At 27.6% G+C, this 19654-nt stretch overlaps 2 protein-coding genes across 2 annotated transcripts in view; both read left to right on the forward strand.

Annotated features, from left to right (window-relative positions):
• The first annotated feature begins 6525 nt into the window (after positions 1–6525).
• Positions 6526–7351, forward strand: LOC100204916 (synaptosomal-associated protein 29). The gene has a single exon (XM_065807610.1). The coding sequence runs from the start codon at positions 6571–6573 to the stop codon at positions 7249–7251; it is 681 nt and encodes a 226-aa protein (XP_065663682.1). The 5' UTR covers positions 6526–6570; the 3' UTR covers positions 7252–7351.
• A 783-nt stretch (positions 7352–8134) lies between these two features.
• Positions 8135–19654, forward strand: part of LOC100202504 (tubulin-specific chaperone E) — a 57361-nt gene continuing 45841 nt past the window's right edge. The window contains exons 1-2 of the mRNA XM_065807612.1: positions 8135–8273; positions 8343–8424. Coding sequence (XP_065663684.1) covers positions 8183–8273; positions 8343–8424 — 173 coding nt within the window. The 5' untranslated portion in view covers positions 8135–8182. The remainder of the gene's footprint in view (positions 8274–8342; positions 8425–19654) is intronic.

The raw sequence follows: 19654 nt of genomic DNA on the forward strand, positions 1-19654 counted from the left end.
ACACATCGTTATAATTTGAGGGTAAAACTAGTAAAGGAGGTAAGGGTAAAAAAGTAAAAAGGTATAATTACATTAAGAGTTGGTTTTAAAACTAAAGTCTAAAGTTTTAGGACTGTATCTTTATTGAAAATATCTCCACTCAAAAATGTAAGTAAACCTGAAAAATTAGGATGGAGAAAGCAAATAGTAAAAAAATGGATACGAGTATGACTAACCTAGTAAAATTGGCATTGGACCCAAAAAAGATTAGAAAAAGAGCAAAAGTACATAAATTAAATTGATTTAGACAAACATTATAGATAAAAAAATGTAAAAATAAGTTTGAAGGATGAACAAAGTTCAGTTGCTCTAATTAAATCCAGATAGTCAATTGAAAAAACATTTCAGCTTGAGAACATTTTGTTAAGAAAGCCCAAAAGTTGAAAAATAATAAAAGGATACTTGCTTAACCTAAAGCTAAAAAAGGTAACCCTTAAAAGATACTGTTAAACAGAAAGTCATTAAAATTTATGAATCTGAAGAGTTCAAAAGACAATGTCCAGAAAGAAAAGACTTTGTTTCTGTGCATATAAATAATGTAATAATTCATAAGCAAAAACGCCATATGTTAATTTGTTTAAAAGGAACTTCATTTAAAGTTTCTAATCACAAAGTTAGATTCAGTGTTAATTCACATTCGACAGTAGTAGAAGTTACTCAGTTTTTGTATGTTCTTATCATCAAAATGATGTGCGCTGCTTTACTAAAGGGCCATTTAATTTATTATAAAGATTTGATGGAAGTATGTGTTAGTAATATAGATATTCAAAGCCGCATGTTTCATCTATGTTCTAACTGCCCTGGTAAACTAAAGTTGAAGACCTACTTGGAAAATTAGTTTTAAAAGAATAATTTTGATTTTGACTATCAGATTAACGGGTGATGCGGAAGTTATCGGACAAAATAAAAACGTCAATAACTTATTTATAAATAAAAAAGCAAACTACTATTATATTTTTTTAAAATAAAGCATTTATCTTTTAATAAAAATATATTATTCTTTATATGAAAAAACACCACCATCTGCAATTGATCTCAATTTTGCTCTGACGCCTTTCATATGCGACTAAAAAAAGTTTAAATCAATTTCTTGTAGTTTTAGTTTAATGCGATCAATCAAAACTTGCTCTGTTGAAGCTTGCCAATCTTCCTCGTAAACCTTCTGTGCCAAATGTCCCCAAAAATTTTCAATTGGTCGTGCTTGAGGCACATTTGGGGATTGGATTCTTTATCAACGTAATAGACATATTGGTCTATCCAATTTAGAGAATCTTTAGAATAATGAGAACTTGCTAAATCTGGCCAAAATAAATAGTTAAAGTCTCCATGATACTTTTTAATAAATGGGATAAGTCGTTTTTCTAAACATTCATTAATATAGATTGATGAATTGATCGCTACAGCCTTGGAAGTGCAAAACAATGGCTCGGACATACCACGTTCAGATATGACTATCCACATTATTAATTTTTTTGGAAATTTCTCTTTTCCTATAAAACGAACACTTTCTGGGCATGTCTTTTTGTTGTTTGTGAAGTATCCATAATTTCCAGGCATGTTGCCCCCTGCAAAACAAAAGTATTTTTCGTCATCGATGATTAGAAGCGATTTTGTGTTATAGAGTTGGTTAACTAGTTTCCCTGCTTCTTTTCTTTGCCTTTATTTGTTTTTCTATAGTGTATTTTGGAGTCTTTTCACGTTTTCTATATTTAATATTCATTTTTTTTAACTGACGACCAATTGTCGATTGATTTACACCGAATTTAATACCTATTTTTCTCTGACTGACCCCTTTTCGATTGTTGACAAGTCTTGTTAATTCGGCTTTCTTTTCTCTAGTCCAGGATGTCGGACGACCAAGGTGCTTTCTATCAGAAAACGATTGAACAGTTTCAAGTCTTTTTAGGTTATCATATATTGTACTTCGAGCAAATCCTTCCTTTTCAAAATGATTTACGATTTTTTTTTTTTATACTAGGTTTATTTACAAAAAACGTTTTTAGTCGCTTTCGAAAAGATTTTCGTTCAGCTGCATTTGACCTCATTTTAAATAATTGTGTTTCAAATAATAAAGTTTATATTTTATAGAACGTTTATGCCTACACATGAAACCACAAAAACTAATTATTATGCTGAAATAATGAAATTAGGATTTGTCCGATAACTTCCGCATCACCTGTTAAACTGCAATCTCTCATAGAACTTTCACATTAATGAACTAACCAAGAAAATTATCTCATACGAACGGTATGCTTTCAACAATTAGTCATTATGTAGATAAAGTTACACTTAAGAATATTTAATATGCATTATCTCATCTTAGCTGTTGTTGTCATTATAGTTTAAGTTTGGAGTCAAGTCGAAAACTATCGAATTGCAATTTTCTTGTTCCAAATAAAACTTCTTTTAATTAAAATAACTAGGAGCTATTAACAAAAAGAAACCACATAATTGTCATAGAATGTTCTTGAACTTTCTACACCAAATTTACACCTATTAAAAAGTTGCTATCGTCTCAGCGTCAATCCATTAAAATAATAAACTTCCAATCAATTAAATCAGGTACATCCGAGTCCTTTAAAAACTTAACGTTCCAACATTTACAGCTTTAGTAAAGAATGCTAATCTTTTTTTGTCTTCGATAAAAAAAATTTTAAAAAAATTATATTTATTTATTATTAATAAATGATAATAATTTTTGATAAAAATTTACCATCTTCCATAACAAACTTGTTCACAAAAAGTAGACTAAGACATCCCTACTTCACTAGAAAGATATACAATGGAAAACTAAATATACCACCTTTTAAAGCCCAAAAGTATGGAAAATATTCTATTGTTTATCGGTGCCTCTGTGAATGGAACAAAAACCTTGTATGCACTTCGAGTGAGTCCAAAAAGCTACATCTTGAAATACCTTTTTTACATCTTAAACAAAATCGAAAGAAAAAAATTCTGAAAAATTATTTATTCTAACCTTAAGACATTATTATCTTTACTATTAAAATATACCTAGTCCTACTTTTCTTCTTGAATTCAAAATTCTTAGAAATTCTTAAACAGCGTCATTAATAAAAGTAAGTTTAACATTCCATTTTAATTCGTGGGACTGATTTTAATACCTCTCTCAAGTATAAGGCAGAACTTTTGCAAAGAACTTTTCTTCAAATTTAATTTTGAAGCTTCAAAATTTATCCTTTGTCATGTATTGTTTCTTATCTACATTAATGATCTTCCTGACAACCTTACATCGGGTCTATTGGCTAAAGACTAATTTAAACATCTGTTTTGAAAAAAGTCTTCTCTTTTCGATTGCTTAGAACAGGTAACCAATCATGAATCTGATTTCACTTTTTTAACAGTTTGGGACTTGCAGTGGCTTGTGATTTTAACTCCAATAAAACTCACTTTATTTATCAAAGTTATTTACTGCACACAACGGAATACAGACGAAATTCCTATAATAATGAATGGCAACCCTTTTTATTTATCGTTCACTACTGACCTCTCATGGAAACCATACATAAAATTGATTGCTAAGTTAGCACCTGGTAAGGTTACTTCCATCATCGTGCTCATTATCTTACTTCTGATTCTAATTTCTACCTATACAAGTCTCTTATTCGCCTCTACAAGGAATACTATTGTCATATTTGGGCTGGTTCTTCTACTAATGCTCTTTTTTTTAAGACAAGGTTTTTAAAATGTTTCAACATTCAAATAAATGATAACAATGAGAAATTGTAAAATTATCAAATGCTATCTCAAAGACCAAAAAATGCTTTGGGCGCTCCTGCTTGCATGTTCTACCTATTTGTCAGTCGATGTATCTACATTCCTAGCATGTTCTGCCTATTTGTCAGTCGATGTATCTACACTCCTTGCATGTTCTGCCTATTTGTCAGTCGATGTATCTACACTCCTTGCATGTTCTGCCTATTTGTCAGTCGATTTATGAAAAATGAAGGATTAAGGTTTTGCTTGTGACATAAGTATTTGTAAAATATTCATATTATAAACAACCATTATCAAAAGCACTTAATTATAGACCTATCAGTATAACTTGTACTTCAATAAAAATCTTTGAAAAAATCATATTATGACACACCTGATTAAAAATAACTTATTAAGTCCACACCAATATGGATTTCGTCCAGATCATTCCTGTTTAACTAACCTTTTAACTGTAATTAATTATTGGCCGTCATCACTTGATAACAATATTCCCATCGACAACATTTATCTTGATTTTGAAAAAGCCTTTGACAAAGTTCCACATAAATTTCTTATTTCTAAACTTAAAGCTTATGGTATAAATGGATCAATACTATATTGGATTAAAAACTTTTTGAAAAACCGTAGACAAAGAGTTGTTGTTAATGGAAATTATTCAAACTGGATACCCGTTAAAAGTGGAGTTCCCCAAGGCTCCGTCCTTTCAGCTTTACTTTTTATTATATATGTCAACGATATCCCTGAAGTAATCAAATCAAAAGCTGCTCTTTTTGCTGACGATACCAAAATCTTCCGTTCTATTGAAAATACTCAATCTGCGCAAGAATTACAAAATGACATCGACGCTCTTGTTATATGGTCTCAAAAATGGGAAATGAAGTTTAACATTGATAAATATTCTGTAATGCACTTAGGAAACAACAACAAATCCCATACTTATAATATGCATGATCCAGAAAAAAATATAAGAATAAACATTAAAACCACAAATTGCGAACGAGATTTAGGTGTTCACTTAGATTCGAACTTATTATTTTCCAAACACACAACTATTCAAGTCAACAAAGCCACACAAATAATAGGAATAATAAAAAGAACATTTACATCAAATCCAGACTTATTATCCTTCAAAAAACTATTTTCAGCACTAGTCCGCCCTCACCTAGAATACTGTGGATCAATCTGTAACCCTGGATTTCTCAAAGACAAACGGCAACTAGAAAATGTGTTAAGAAGAGCTTCGAAACGAATCAATGGATTGCAGGATCTACCGTATGAACAAAGACTGTTGGCATTAAATATGACAACTGTAAAATACAGGCTACTTCGTGCAGACCTGATCAACGTCTTCAAATGGTGCAAAAACAACAAATGACATAAGTCTTTTTGAAATAGATAGTAAATTTATTACTCGTGCTCATATATATAAACTAAAAAAACAATCTTCGCGATTAAATTTACGTATGAATTTTTTTTCTCTAAGAATAATAAATAAATGGAACTCTCTTCCTAATCACATTGTATCAGCGTTATCTCTAAAAACGTTTAAACTACTTCTAGACAATCATCTAAAAAATTAATGGCTTCTCTACGACTAATCCACATTTTATTTTCTATTAGTTATACAAACTCTGTAATTGTCAAGTATTATAAAATTAGGTTGACAGGCAGTTTATGCCTACACAATTTATTGCAAAACCTTAATTTACAAAAAAAAAAAAAAAAAGTTATATTGAGACATTGTTCATTTTATGCGCTGTAAAAAAAAGTTCTGAAGGATTTTTTCCGAAGGATTTTTCTCAGGGGAATTTTTTCCTGCTACGATCAACGAAAAGTTTGAATGGGTTCGTTAGACGAATAAAGATTAATGCTTTTTCAAAAAACATTTAAAATTTTGGCTTTTCGATATCAAAAATTTGCTTACGCTTTTGATTTTATAATTTTACGTTCAAAAATTAATTAGGCGTCCAAACACAATTTTAAAATGATATCGATAGCTTAAATGAAAATTGTTATTAATGATTATAATAAACAAATATTATTTTTAAATTAGAAAAAAAGAGTTTAAGAAAACTAACTTAATACAGTAATTTGGTTATCAATATTTATAATGCTTAGACGCATCCTTTAAGGAGAAACGAAGAAATAGCACCACGGATTCCTAGATTTTTTTCTGCTCTTTAATTTATTCTTAAATGAATTAAAAATGAAATAAAGTTGTAAACTAAATAAAAGAAATTAAAGATAAAATAAAAATAAAATAATTCTATTTTATTATTCTATTTTTTTTATTTTTTTATTTTATTTACATTATTGCAACTGTCAATTATATATATATATATATATATATATATATATATATATATATATATATATATATATATATATATATATATATATATATATATATATATATATATATATATATATATAATTGACAGTTATATATTGACAGTTATATAAATATATATATACTAACTTTACATAAAATAATATTTAGATTATTATTTTATGTAAAGTTAGTATATATATATATATATATATATATATATATATATATATATATATATATATATATATATATATATATATATATATATATATATATGTATATATATATATATATATATATATATATATATATATATATATATATATATATATATATATATATATATATATATATATATATATATATATATATATACTAACTTTACATAAAATAATAATCTAAATATTTGTTATTATTTTATTTTTTAGTCTTAGAGTTATTTCTTGTCTAAAATAATAAAAATTATGGCTGCAAAATATGGCAAAAGTGCATTTAATGAGGATGAGAATTTTGAAGATATATCTGATACTCCAGAACTGGCAAGATTGAAACAGCAAAAAGAATTCTATGAACAGAGAATGATTGATAGCTCTTTTCGCTCTCTCCGATTAATCAATGAGTCACAAGCTACTGCATTAGAAACTGCAGCTGAATTAGAGTCACAGCGTTTACAACTTGAGCGAACTCAAAAAAATCTAAATAAAATGGATGCAGATTTAAACCAATCTGATCGTCATATAAATTCTTTGAAAAGTATTTGGGGTTCTGTTGAAAATTGGTTTAAAAAGCCTGTTAATTTAACAAAATCAAATTTAGTTCCAGCTAAAATTAGTACTGTTAGTCAAAATATTAAAAATGAAAACATTGAAATAAAAAACAACTTAAATATAATAGATAAAAAAGTTGATTTATCATGGAGTAATGAGGTATCAATTAAAAATCAAAAACAATCCACGAATCAGATTGTTGATGAAAATCTTGATCAAATGTTGTCTGGTTTGAAAATGTTAAAATCACAGGCACTGGCTTTAGGTACAGAAATTGATTATCAAAATGGTTTAATTGCTGACATTCATGTAAATGCTGAAAAAGTTGATCAAAGAGTTGATCAACAAAACTTAAAAATTCAGAAAATATTGAGATAAGAATATTTAGAGATATCAAAATAAAATAACAAGTTTACTCTTATGCAATTTTTGTATACTAAAGTATTATTTTTTATAAAATTAATGATGTTGTAATTTATACTTTTGCTTTGTTTTATTAAGAAAATTAAGAATATAAAAAAAATTATTCATAACTATTTCTAATCAAAATATATGTATATAATAATAATAGTAATAATAACAATAATAACAACAATATTAATTATTTTAAAACGTGTTCTATTTGCTAGTAAATACGCATATATAATAGAAAAGGCTGATTGTGGGTTATAATAGGGTTTAATGTATGTATATAAAGTAATATATTAATATCAGGTATGTAATTTGCATATATGAGTTGCACTTATGCACCAGTAGTGGTCCAATGTTGATGGTTCAGCCAATCCCAATTCACAGGTTTAACTATTGGCTGATTAACCAACTGATTATTGCCTGATAGTTAAGCCAATTAGTTGACCACGGCTGATGCATTGACATTGGTTAATAGCTAAACCACTGCCAGTACATAGGTGCAACTTATGTATGCAAGTTACATACCTAATATTAATAACTACCTTAAAATCTATTATTAACCACAATCAGCCTTTTTCATCTGTACATCACTACTATTTTCCAAACGCTACACAGTGAAATCAAGTCTACTAATTCCACATTGAATAGTGTTTGACACACAGGTTTTAACATCAAACCAAAAATTTTCATTTTTGTCACTTTTTTGCCAAATTTTATATTCCGTTTTACATTTTTTTATAATTTAACTTTGCAGATATCTAGTTTTTCTTAAAAAATAAATATAACAAAACTAACAAATTTGATTCTTTAGTCTATATACTACAACGACTATATTTTACATACCACTCGTAGTGTAGTATATATTGTATTAATAAAAGTTTTTTAGATTTAATTAATAATGGTGCAGAAGTTTGCATTAGGAGACAGGTGCTTTTTTGAAACTCATAAAGGAACAATTCGCTATATTGGAGAAGTCCCTCCAACGGTTGGTAAGATTTTGGCTAACAATTTGATTTTCTTAAAAAGTCTTCACAGGTTCAATTAATTTTTTTTTTCAGGAGAATGGTATGGAATTGAATGGGATACTGCTAGAGGAAAACATGATGGGACTTATAATAGTGTTCAATATTTCAAATGCAAGTAAGCAATAATGTTTACCAACATATATGTTAAGGTAGAGCAGTATTCAAAGCAAAATAAATATACTAGAAGCACAAAATGTTTTATATCAGTTAAAACAAATTTTTTTTTTCAATTCAGATTATTAATTTTTTCAATTTATTAATAGTTGAATAATTAGAGTAAAACAGGATAGAATGAAATAAAGGTTATAATAAAATGACAATATTTATTTATTTTCTCCTATATATTAAATAAACTTTTTGTAGAAAATATTTAAATCACGTTTTAAAGGATCTTTTTATGAATAAGATACTGTAAAATTACCCTCTTTTTTTACCTAATATAGTATTAGGTCTTTGTTTAATTTTATTGTTAAATTTATTGGTTTATTAAATTGTTATGTAATTATTCATTTATCTAGATTTAAATTTAATTGTTTATAATTATTATTAATTCACAAATATTTACCCTATGGATGGAAGAGAAAATAGCAGTGTCAATTGAAGAACAAGGAAAAATGTTACAAAAGAGTACATTGAAATGCTTAAGTACTTAGTTGAAAGAAATGAATCTGCAACAAGCATTTCCACTTCTCCTTGTTTATCTAAGTTTTTATTTTTTATTTTTTATTATACATCTTCGCTTCCAACAAGGCTGCAAGCAGCCACTAATTAAAGTTGGAAGTTACTGAAAGAGAAAAGATGAAGATTGTAGAGCAAGATAACAATTGACGGAATTCCAAAGAGCTGATGTTCGAGGAAAAAAACTAGACGAATAAGCGTTTTTGGAGCACTTAGGAACAGTCACAGAAAAAGGATGACACTTAATTGAATGAGGAGTAACACGAGAATGAATTTTAGTAGATGGCACAAGAGATGCTAGCTCGTTAGAGCAGTGCCCATTATAGTATTTGTAGAAAAGAGAAAGAGAAGCAACATTACGACGATGTGATAATGGTTGGAGGTTGGCTGCAAGAGCAGGTCCAACTATGTTTACAATGCGTTTTTGCACCTTGTCTAAAATAGAAAGGGCATCATTAGAAGATCCACCCCAGATATGGCAACAGTATTCCATACAAGGCCGGATTTGAGATTTATAGAGATGGAGAATAGAATCCAAAATAAGAAAGTGACAAGCTCGATAAAGAGATGCAACCTTAGCAGATGCTAATTTTGCAACTGATTTGATATATGGTTTCCAAGAAAGATTGGATGTAAGAGTTAATCCTAGAAGATGAAGAGTAGGTGACTCATCGAGTACATCACCGTTCATAAATATAGGAAGATCTAAATTATTGCGATAACGATTAGCTGAAAAAAATTGAGTTTTATCTGAATTAAAGTTCACCAGCCACTGTGAGCCCCATGCTGAAGCAGAAGTGAGATCCTTTTCAAGCTCAAATGCCCCTTCCAAGCAATCAGAGGGTGTTGGTTTCTTATCACAACAAGAATAAATGGTAGTATCATCAGCAAACAATGCCACCTTAGATGTGAGAATATCTGGAAGATCGTTAATGTAAATTAAAAAGAGTATAGGGCCAAGGATAGAACCTTGAGGAACCCCTGAAGTTACAGAATAAGAAGAAGAGTGTTGTCCATCGAGGACAACTTTTATGCTATGATTGGAAAGGAAGGATTCAATGATCTTAAAGATGTTGCCGGATACACCATAAGAAGAAAGCTTGTAGAGAAGACCAGCATGCCAAACTTTATCAAAAGCTTTAGAAATGTCAAGAGCGATGGCCTTAACCTCTCCACCTTCATCTGATGCACGATAAAACCTGTCAGTTACAAGTGCACAGTTCAAAATCTTGTCATTAAGTTAAACAGGATAATTCTACTACATAGTTGCATTCAAGTTGTTTTCTGATAAAAAAACGAGGTTAAAGACCTATAAATGCTCAAATAAAATTTTTATTTGAGCATTTATATGTGTGTTGTGCATGTACCAGAAGAACGAAACTCAACACAAGTTATTGATGCATACTATGCATTTGCAGGCGAAATTAATGGAAATTCAATTGAAAAAATTGTTTATTTGGATACAAATGGATTTAATGTGCACACCAACAGCGCATATGGTTATTTGCTAAGAGGTGCACCAGTAATTTTACGGTTGTCTGCAAATCGTGGCATAAATGTTTTTTTGGTTTGTGCTGTTTCAATAATGGGAGTGCTGGTTTGTAAAATAAAGCCTATTTTACAAGCCACCACTCCCAAAAGACAGATTCATTTTGTATTGTCATTACTACAATGTTGGCACTAGCAATTAGGAATGCAGATATGGAAGCGCCAGGGCTTGTTATGGACAATTGAAAATTCCACTGGAGTTGTTCTGTTAGGCAAACACCAGCCTCTTATGGCATAGCTGTTAAGTATCTGCCAGCATACACGCCACAGCTTAATCCAAGAATTTTTTTTTTTTCTTCTTTAAAGCATACTTAAAAACAGTGAGAAAGGCCTCGAAATATGGATGGGGTAATCAGGAAACTTAAAAATATTTTGGATACTACAGAGTTTAATTTAATTCCATTTTACAACCATATGCGAAGTTGCTTAAATCCAGCTCGGCAACCATTTTTTAAACAAATAGCTGTGGCAACAACCTAATTTATATTTTGAATATATCTATATAAAAACATAAAAGCCTATTGTTTATTTAAAATTATATTAGATATTAAAATGGTAGTTGACTCGCATATAAACGTGCATATAAGAATGAATAAATATGCTTTTATAAATGAATAAATACGCATATAAGAATGAATAAATACGCATATTAAATTAATAAATACACATATAAAAATGAATAGACGCGCATATAAGAATAAATAACCCTGTAAATCAATTATTTTCAAATCTATTCTAATACAAGCATGTCTGTGACATAGGTGAAACAATTGGCAGTGGTTCAAACATGAGATGCTGTAAAACAAACTCTGGTAGATAGGCTGATCAACCTATTTGATTGGGGCTCTGGTAGAATTTATAATGAATTCATCAGACTAGAAAATTTGTAACCCCCTTAAATTGAGAGGGTTACAAATTTTATAAGATCATAATTATTGTATGCTGAGAGAAAATATTATGAAATTTAAAATTTATAAATGAATATAAGTCTAGTTATGAATAGTACAAAAAATATTACAATATATAAAATAAGGGTTTTTTGTTATCAGCCTCCAATCACTGCAATTTTTTGCAAAGCATTATTTGACATAAGTATAAACATACAAATGTTTGAAGTAGCAATTTCGTTTTGAAAGCAAAGATTATTTTCTGAAACACCATTTGTTAAAATTATATTGTTGTATATTTCAGTTATTAAAAGATAATTGCTGCGGTCTACTTGCATTATAAAAATAAGTTTAACTTACGTTTTGTGCAAATTCTTGATACAGCTTAGGAACATGTTTATTTAATATTTAATTTTTAGTTAAAAAAAAATGTTTAGGAAAGAAAACCGAAAAAACAATTGCGATAAAAATGAACTAATTTTTGTTTTTTAAATAAATAAAATTTAAATATTGAACTATATTTAGTAACATTTTTTAATAAATTTGACAGTTAAGTTAAACCCAAGCATTAACTTTAATTTTAAATAAATTTAAATATTTTTTTAAATCAAAATTAATATATATATATATATATATATTTTAAATCAAAATTAAATTATATATTTTTTTATCAGAATAAAATTATATATTTTTTTTAAATTAGCTTTGAATTAAATCATATATTTTTATCAGAATCAAATTACATTATAATGATCTTTGCTTCAAGATTAAAGTATTAGCGTTTTTTAAGCAAAAAAAATCGATCATTAGAATAAAAAAAGTTTATTATAAATTATTTATTACTATATATATATATATATATATATATATATATATATATATATATATATATATATATATATATATATATATATATATATATATATATATATATATATATATATATATATATATATATATATATATATATATATATATATATATATATATATATATATATATATATGTATGTATATATATATATATATATATATATATATATATATATATATATATATATATATATATATATATATATATATATATATATATATATATATATATATATATATATATATATATATATAGAATATTAAGTAAATTTTCTCAATGCAATCAAAAGTTGCATAAATATTCTTTTGCTCTCAAGATGATAAATAAAAGTTTTTATTATATATATTTCTTTTATGGTTTTTTGTTTTTTTTTACGTTCAGATTAATAACTTCACATTAAAAAAAAATTGTTGCTAATTATAAACATTTAAGTTTTCGTAGTTTTTAATTTTGTTTGAGTTTTTTTCATTAGTAAGTAGCGCTTACATCTAACATAATTGTATTTCAAAAGTTAATGTGGTTTATTTTAAAGTTAATTACTTTTACCTTACCGCTTATAGAATATTTTAAAAGTTAAATAATGATGAAAGTTGCTTAATGGAAATTGCTCTAGGCGAACATCACACGTACGTAAATTGCTGGCAGCTTGATGCTTTAAAACAAGGCCTGATATATATATATATAAAATTCTTGAAAAAAATGTTGCTAAAAAAATTTATGACCTGTTTAAAGATGTGACGTGTTTTTTTGGTTGCTTTTTGGAAAAAAAATTCAGGGGTCCGTTTTTTTTTGTTTTGGGGAAATATTTAAAAATTAATTATTTAAGTTCTTAAATTTAACTTTAATGGCAATATCTTAATTCATATTTTAATTTCAGATTTAAATAGGACAATACTGAAATTTGCTGAAATTATTTTTATTTTGGTATGCTTAAAGGTTAAAACGGTTGGAGCAGTCCTGTATGAAAACTTCTTGAATAATTTTATCTTCCTCAATTTTATCTTAATTGGTTTTAGTGTTATATTAGACACAATGAACATTTTTTATTTACATTTATTACATTTAATATTTGATATATGTAGATATATTTTTGATTCACTCCCAACAAGGCTACAAACAACCACTGTTAAGTTGGGAGTTACTAGGAAAAAAAAGAATAGAGTTATAGAGCAAGGAAATGGTTGACAGAAGACTTAAAGAGTTGTAGGTTGTATGAGCCAGGATAACATGAAGATCGAAGAGAGTTTTAAAGGGTTGAAATGCGGGACAGATATAGTAAACAAATGAGACAAATAGTTGTGCCCACTCGGATAGAGTGGGTCTAACTACAATTACAATGCATTTTTTGACCTAGTCTAGAAGAGAAAGAGAATCATTAGAAGAATCAACCCAAATATGACAAAAGTATTCCATACAGGGACAAAAAAGAGATTTATAGAGATAGAGAATGGAATCAGGAGTAAGAAAATGGCGAGCATGATAGAGAAGCAACCTTAGTGGATACTAATTTAGCAAACAATTGTATATATGGTTTGCATGAAAGGTCAGAAGTAAACAATAATCCTAGAAGCCATAAAGAAGAGGACTCAGTAAGAGGATTGCCATTTATTAATATAGGAATGTCAACAGTATTGCAATAGTTGTTTGCAGTTATTAACTGAGTTTTGTTGGAGTTAAAATTTACATGCCACTGTGAGCCCCAATTTGTTACAGAAGTGAGATCAGATTCAAGATTGGCTGCCTGTTCTAAGCGATCAAAAAAAGGAGACTTTTTGTCAAAACAGGAGTATAAAGTTTAGTTAAGCATAGAACCTTGAGGTATTTCAGAAATTATTGGAAATGAAGAATAGTGTTGACCTTTGATGATGACTATAGCAAAGCAGTTAAAAAGAAACTATTTGATAATCTCAAAAACTTTCCCAGATACACTTATTTCCAAACACATTTTCCAGTATTTCAAACTTTGTCAAAAGTTTTATATATATATATATATATATGGCCTTGTTTTAAAGCGTAAACTGGTGTGCCATTCATGTACACCCAAAGCCATTTAATGTAAGTGGCAAGCCATTTCATGTAAGCCATTTTTTAATGTTTAAACAAGTCTAAAAGAAATCATTTAAGCGGTAAGATGAAAGAAGTAATTAACGTTATAAAAACCACTTATGAAGTTTGAATGACGATCATGTAAAAAAGTTTGCATGGCAATTACATTTGATATTTGTGCTATTTTAAAATAAAAAGAAAAAAGCAAAGAAAATTTTATTTTCATTTATCTAACTTTTCCATAAATAATGTTTAGTAAAAGAAAGGAAAAAAAAGATATTATAGGCATATAAAAAGATATTATAGGTAATAAAAAAAATTATAAAATAAGCAAAAAATTTTTTTTTGTTTATTATCTTGCAAGCACAAAAATGTTTTAGACAATTTCTCATAAATAACAAAAATAATTACCAAATTAAAAAAAATAAATTATTAGTTATAAAATAGTATGCGTTAAATTTTATTTTAATATTAGCACCACTTTTGATATTTAAAATTTTGTTTGTTAGTTGATTTTGTAATAATGATTGATTTTATCAAAAAAAATGAAAAAACATTTATTATTACAAACTTTAAACAACATCTTATAAAGAGTTAATTTTTTTTAATTAAAAAAAAACTTCATTTATGGATATACCTATGGATATATTATTAAATTTTTAACTTGAATTCACGCTTAAAGCAATATCTTGGTTTACATTTAAAAGTTTTATTTTGCGAAAAAAATAGTTTAGAAAAATAATATTTTATAATAGTTACATCAGCTTTATATAATTACAAGGTTGTGTGATCTCAAAAAAGTGGTAACAGAAATTTTCTTATATTTTAGAAAGAGTTTTGATTAAAAAAGTTAGTTATTTAAATTAAAAAAAAAGAGTTTTTTTTTCTGGGTTTTTCTTAGAAAGAAAAATAAGAAAATAAGAGGAATATAGGAAAATAAGTAATTAAATTACAATTTTTTCATAATAAATAAAAATTTTATTTGATTAATAAGTTTTGTAATGATAGAATAATTTAAATAAAAGAATAGCATGGTTTCTTTAATAAATGTATTTACCACATTTAACACCTGTCTGAAATTGTTTCTTTTATATTGCCCAATTTCCAGCGTTAATTCGAATTACAATAGATAATGAACATAACAATTGCTCTGTTTGATATACTTAAAAACTTAAAAAAAGTTATAAATAGGCTCCTAAAAATTTTGTTAAAAAAGTTCAGTAAATTAACAATGCACTAGCCCACAAGCTTTTAGAGCAATAACAATAGTTCATCAGAAAATAAACTATTAAATGCACAATTAGGATAACCCAACAAAAGTGCTGACTATTTCAATGGGGGTATTACAAACAACCAAATTTTTTATATTTAAATATTAGTATTAATGACTTTTTATTCTTTTACATGAAAAACTTTTTAAAAAAATAAATAGATTTTTACAAATAAATAGCAATTAGTTTTCTCGCTTTCCTAAAAAATGCCCTAAAAATAATAAAACAAAAATAGTAAAATATTTAGATATATAATATTCTATTAAAAACATTTTTCAAATGTTTTTAATAGAATATTATATATCTAAAAAAAAAAAAAAAAAAGCTAAAAAATTGCTTAAAAAAAGTAGAAAATCACCAAACAAATAAACAAAAAAACACCAAAAAACCAAAAAAGCCGATTTTTTTTGCAGCTCTAGACCTATTGCAATCGATCCTGCAAACTTTTTCTCAAACTCTCATCTAAACATTTATATTTTATTGCTTTTTTGTTAAATCATCAATGTGCTCTTGTTTACATTGGTAAATTAGTGAACTGGAATTTGATTAGGATTATTTCTAATGCTACAGTTGAGTTATTTCCAAGCAGAAGTGATATTATTTTTAATCATGTCTTCCAAGCCAGCTTCCTTTAACGCCATTTTCATTATTGGTATTTGATGGTATTTGTTTATTTAATGAGTTATGCATAAAACAGAACTAGCAGAAATTGGAAGTTTTGTTACCATTAAAATTTCTTTTTCTTTTTTTTCTGGAGTGCATGCATTGCTTGGCATGGTTCCATCCTATTCCAAAAAGTATAGCAATGGCGTCCCCATAATTGTTAATTCTTATCATTATTAAACATTGTTTTAGAATGGAGATTTTTAATCAGTAAATTTTGCGTTCTGTCTTTACTGAGTTAATTGACCAGGCTTTTAAGTCATGATCACTACTTTTGATTTTTTTAAAAATTAAGTTATTAAAAACTGCAAGATGACTTATGTAACATTTCGGAAATTGTGCTATCATTTCTGTTAAAATTATTTTAAAATTATCACTTAAAATTTATTGATTTGGTTTTGAATTTTTTTAAAAATATTAACTTCCAATAAGGCTGCAAGCAACCACCATTAGAGTTGGAAGTTGATGGAAGAGAAAAGCTAAAGTTTATAAAGAAAGATAACGATTAACATATGACTTAAAAGATTGCAAATTATATGAAGGAAGTGAATTCCAAAGAACTTATGTTAAAGGAAAAAAACTAGGCAAATAAAATTTTTTTGAGCACTTAGGAACAGTCACAGTAAATGACATTTAATTGAATGACAACTAACACAATGAATTTTAGTTGATGGCACAAAGACACTAGCTCTTTAGAGCAGTGCCCATTATAGTATTTATAGAAACAAGAAAGAGAATCAACATTACAGCAATTTGATAATGGTTCGAGGTTGTCTGCAAGAACAGGTCCAACTATGTTTATAATGCGTTTTTGCACCTTGTCTAAAGGAGAAAGGGTATCATTCAAAGATCCGCTCCAGATTTGGCAACATAATTCCATACAAAGATGGGTTTGAGATATATAGAGATAAAGAATAGAATCCTGAGTAAGAAAGTGGCGAGCATGATAAAAATATGCAATGCTTAGCAGATGCTAATTTTACAATCATTTGATATATGGTTTCGAAAAAAGATAGGAAGTAAGAGTTAATCCTGAAAGATGAAGGGTAGATGGCTCATCCAGGACATTACCATTTAAAAATATAGGAAGATCTAGATTGTTGCGATAATGATTAGCTGAAAAAAGTTTTTAAAGTTAAAGTTTACCAGCCACTAACAGTCCCATGCTGAAGCAAAAGTGAGATCTTTTTCATGCTCAAATGCCCCTTCTAAGCAATCAGAGATTGTTGACTTCTTATCAAGACAAGAATGAATGGTAATATCATCAGCAAACAATGCCACTTTAGATGTAAGAATTTCTGGTAGATTGTTAATGAAAATTAAAAAAAGTATAGGACCAAAGATAGAAACTTGAGGAACACCTGAAGTTACATGAAATGAAGAGTGCTGTCCAAGGACAACTTTTATACTACAATTGGTAAGGAAGGATTCAATATTCTTAAAGATATTACCTGATACACCGTATGAAGAGAGCTCATGAAGAAGATTTGCATTCAAAACTTTATTAAAGACTTTAAAAATGCCTAAAGTGATAGCTTTAACCTCTCCGCATCTATCTAATGCACAATAAAACCTATCAGTTATTACCTTTAACAAATCAGCAGTAGAACAAGAAGATTGAAATCCATATTGATGATCAGAAAGTAAATTATTAAATTCAAGATGAGAGATTAAGTGTTTATTAAATAAAAACTCAAAAACCTTTCTTATGATAGGAAGAAGACTAATAAGATAGTAGTTAGGCAAGTCAGATCACTCTCTAGAATTTTTGAAAATAAGAATAGCAGTCGTTTTCCAGCAGGCTGGATAACAAGAATCTGAGCTTGTTAAATAATACTGAAAGTATAGACAACAGCTCCAGAGAACACTTCTGTAAGACTATAACAAGTATGTAGAAAAGAACTAAAAATGGTACTCATCAACTTTTATTTAGAACTAAGTATTATTTTTAATACATTAATATAAGAAGATAAAATATTTCAAAGAAATTAATTTATTCCTGTTGGCATCAAATAGAATTTTGAACTTTTGCTTTTGTGGTACAAAAAAAGCTTGCGCACAGAATAGCAATCAAAACTATTTATGCTTTTTAAATGACATTTTAAAATCTTTGACATTTTAAAATCTTTAACATTTCTGCATTTTTTATTTTTTTCATTTTTCGCTCAATAATTGCCCAGTAGTTTGCAATAATTTTGAATTATAGGCAGTTTGGAGGATTTGTTTATATCATTCCAAGTCAGTTTGCTATATGGACTTGATGATAAATTAGGCCGGAACACATGTCTACAATAGTATGATTTAGTAAGAGCTAAAAGATGTATTTTTAAAGTCTCTTTAGCATATATTTTATCAGAAAGTGAGGACTCAGAAATATGGATGCTAATTTTTTGTCATACTTGCAAATAGCTTGCCAAATCAAGGCTTTTTAAAGAAGTTTATCATGTTTTGTGTGTTTAGTTTTCTTATCTGCTTTTCCTCTATATCTGGCATTATAAGAGACAGCACCAGGACTTTGCTGATAATCATACTTCATTAGAATTTCATCATCTTCTATAGTTCAGCATTTTTTAGAAATATAATTGTCTTCAAACTTTTTTTTAGCAGGTTCTTGCACTTTTTTTTTTAATTTCAGAACATTTAGGCACTTTTTGTGATTTGAAAGTTTGAAAAACATGTTTATTTTGAACTTTTACTACAAAACTTTAAGAAAATCCTTATTTTTTTACGTGTTCCCATAGTGAGAGGCTTGGGTTATTCATAAAACTGTTAACCAGTTTTCTAACCAGTTTTATATCTTGAAAAACCTTCTTTCCTCCATTACTAGATTTGGGTTGGATCGAATTTGTTTGGAAAAATGTTAAATAACATGACTAACAGTGTTGGGATGTATTTACAACTTTTTGCACCGAAATTGTAGCTTCTATTCAGAATTTTTTTTTTTAAACTTATTTTAAGTTAAATGAGAAAACTAAAACATTTTTTCGAAATCGTTATATGCTGCCAACAAAATACGAAGACAATTAGAAATATTTTAATACAACCTCTGAAAAAAAATACTCTTTCACATTGATTTTGTGTACACGCTTTATAATTTCTGTTAGTCATAAAATAAGGTTTAAAACACTTTTTTTTGTAAACATCGCGCTACAAAAAATCAAAGAATTTAACTATTTGCGCTCACCACTTGTTTTTATTATTTAATTGTATTGTTAAAAAGCAACCAATAGCATACAGTTTTGGTGTCAAGGTTAAGTTGTTTGTTTGTCTGATTTTCAATAGTAATTTTGACCCGTAACATGCAGGCTTGGCCAGGAAGGCGTGCGATTTCATGTCACAATATGACCACGCAAATACAATTTGATTTTGAAAACTTGAC

This window comes from Hydra vulgaris, chromosome 10 (genome assembly GCF_038396675.1).
Source record: "Hydra vulgaris chromosome 10, alternate assembly HydraT2T_AEP".
NCBI classification, from domain to species: Eukaryota; Metazoa; Cnidaria; class Hydrozoa; order Anthoathecata; family Hydridae; genus Hydra; species Hydra vulgaris.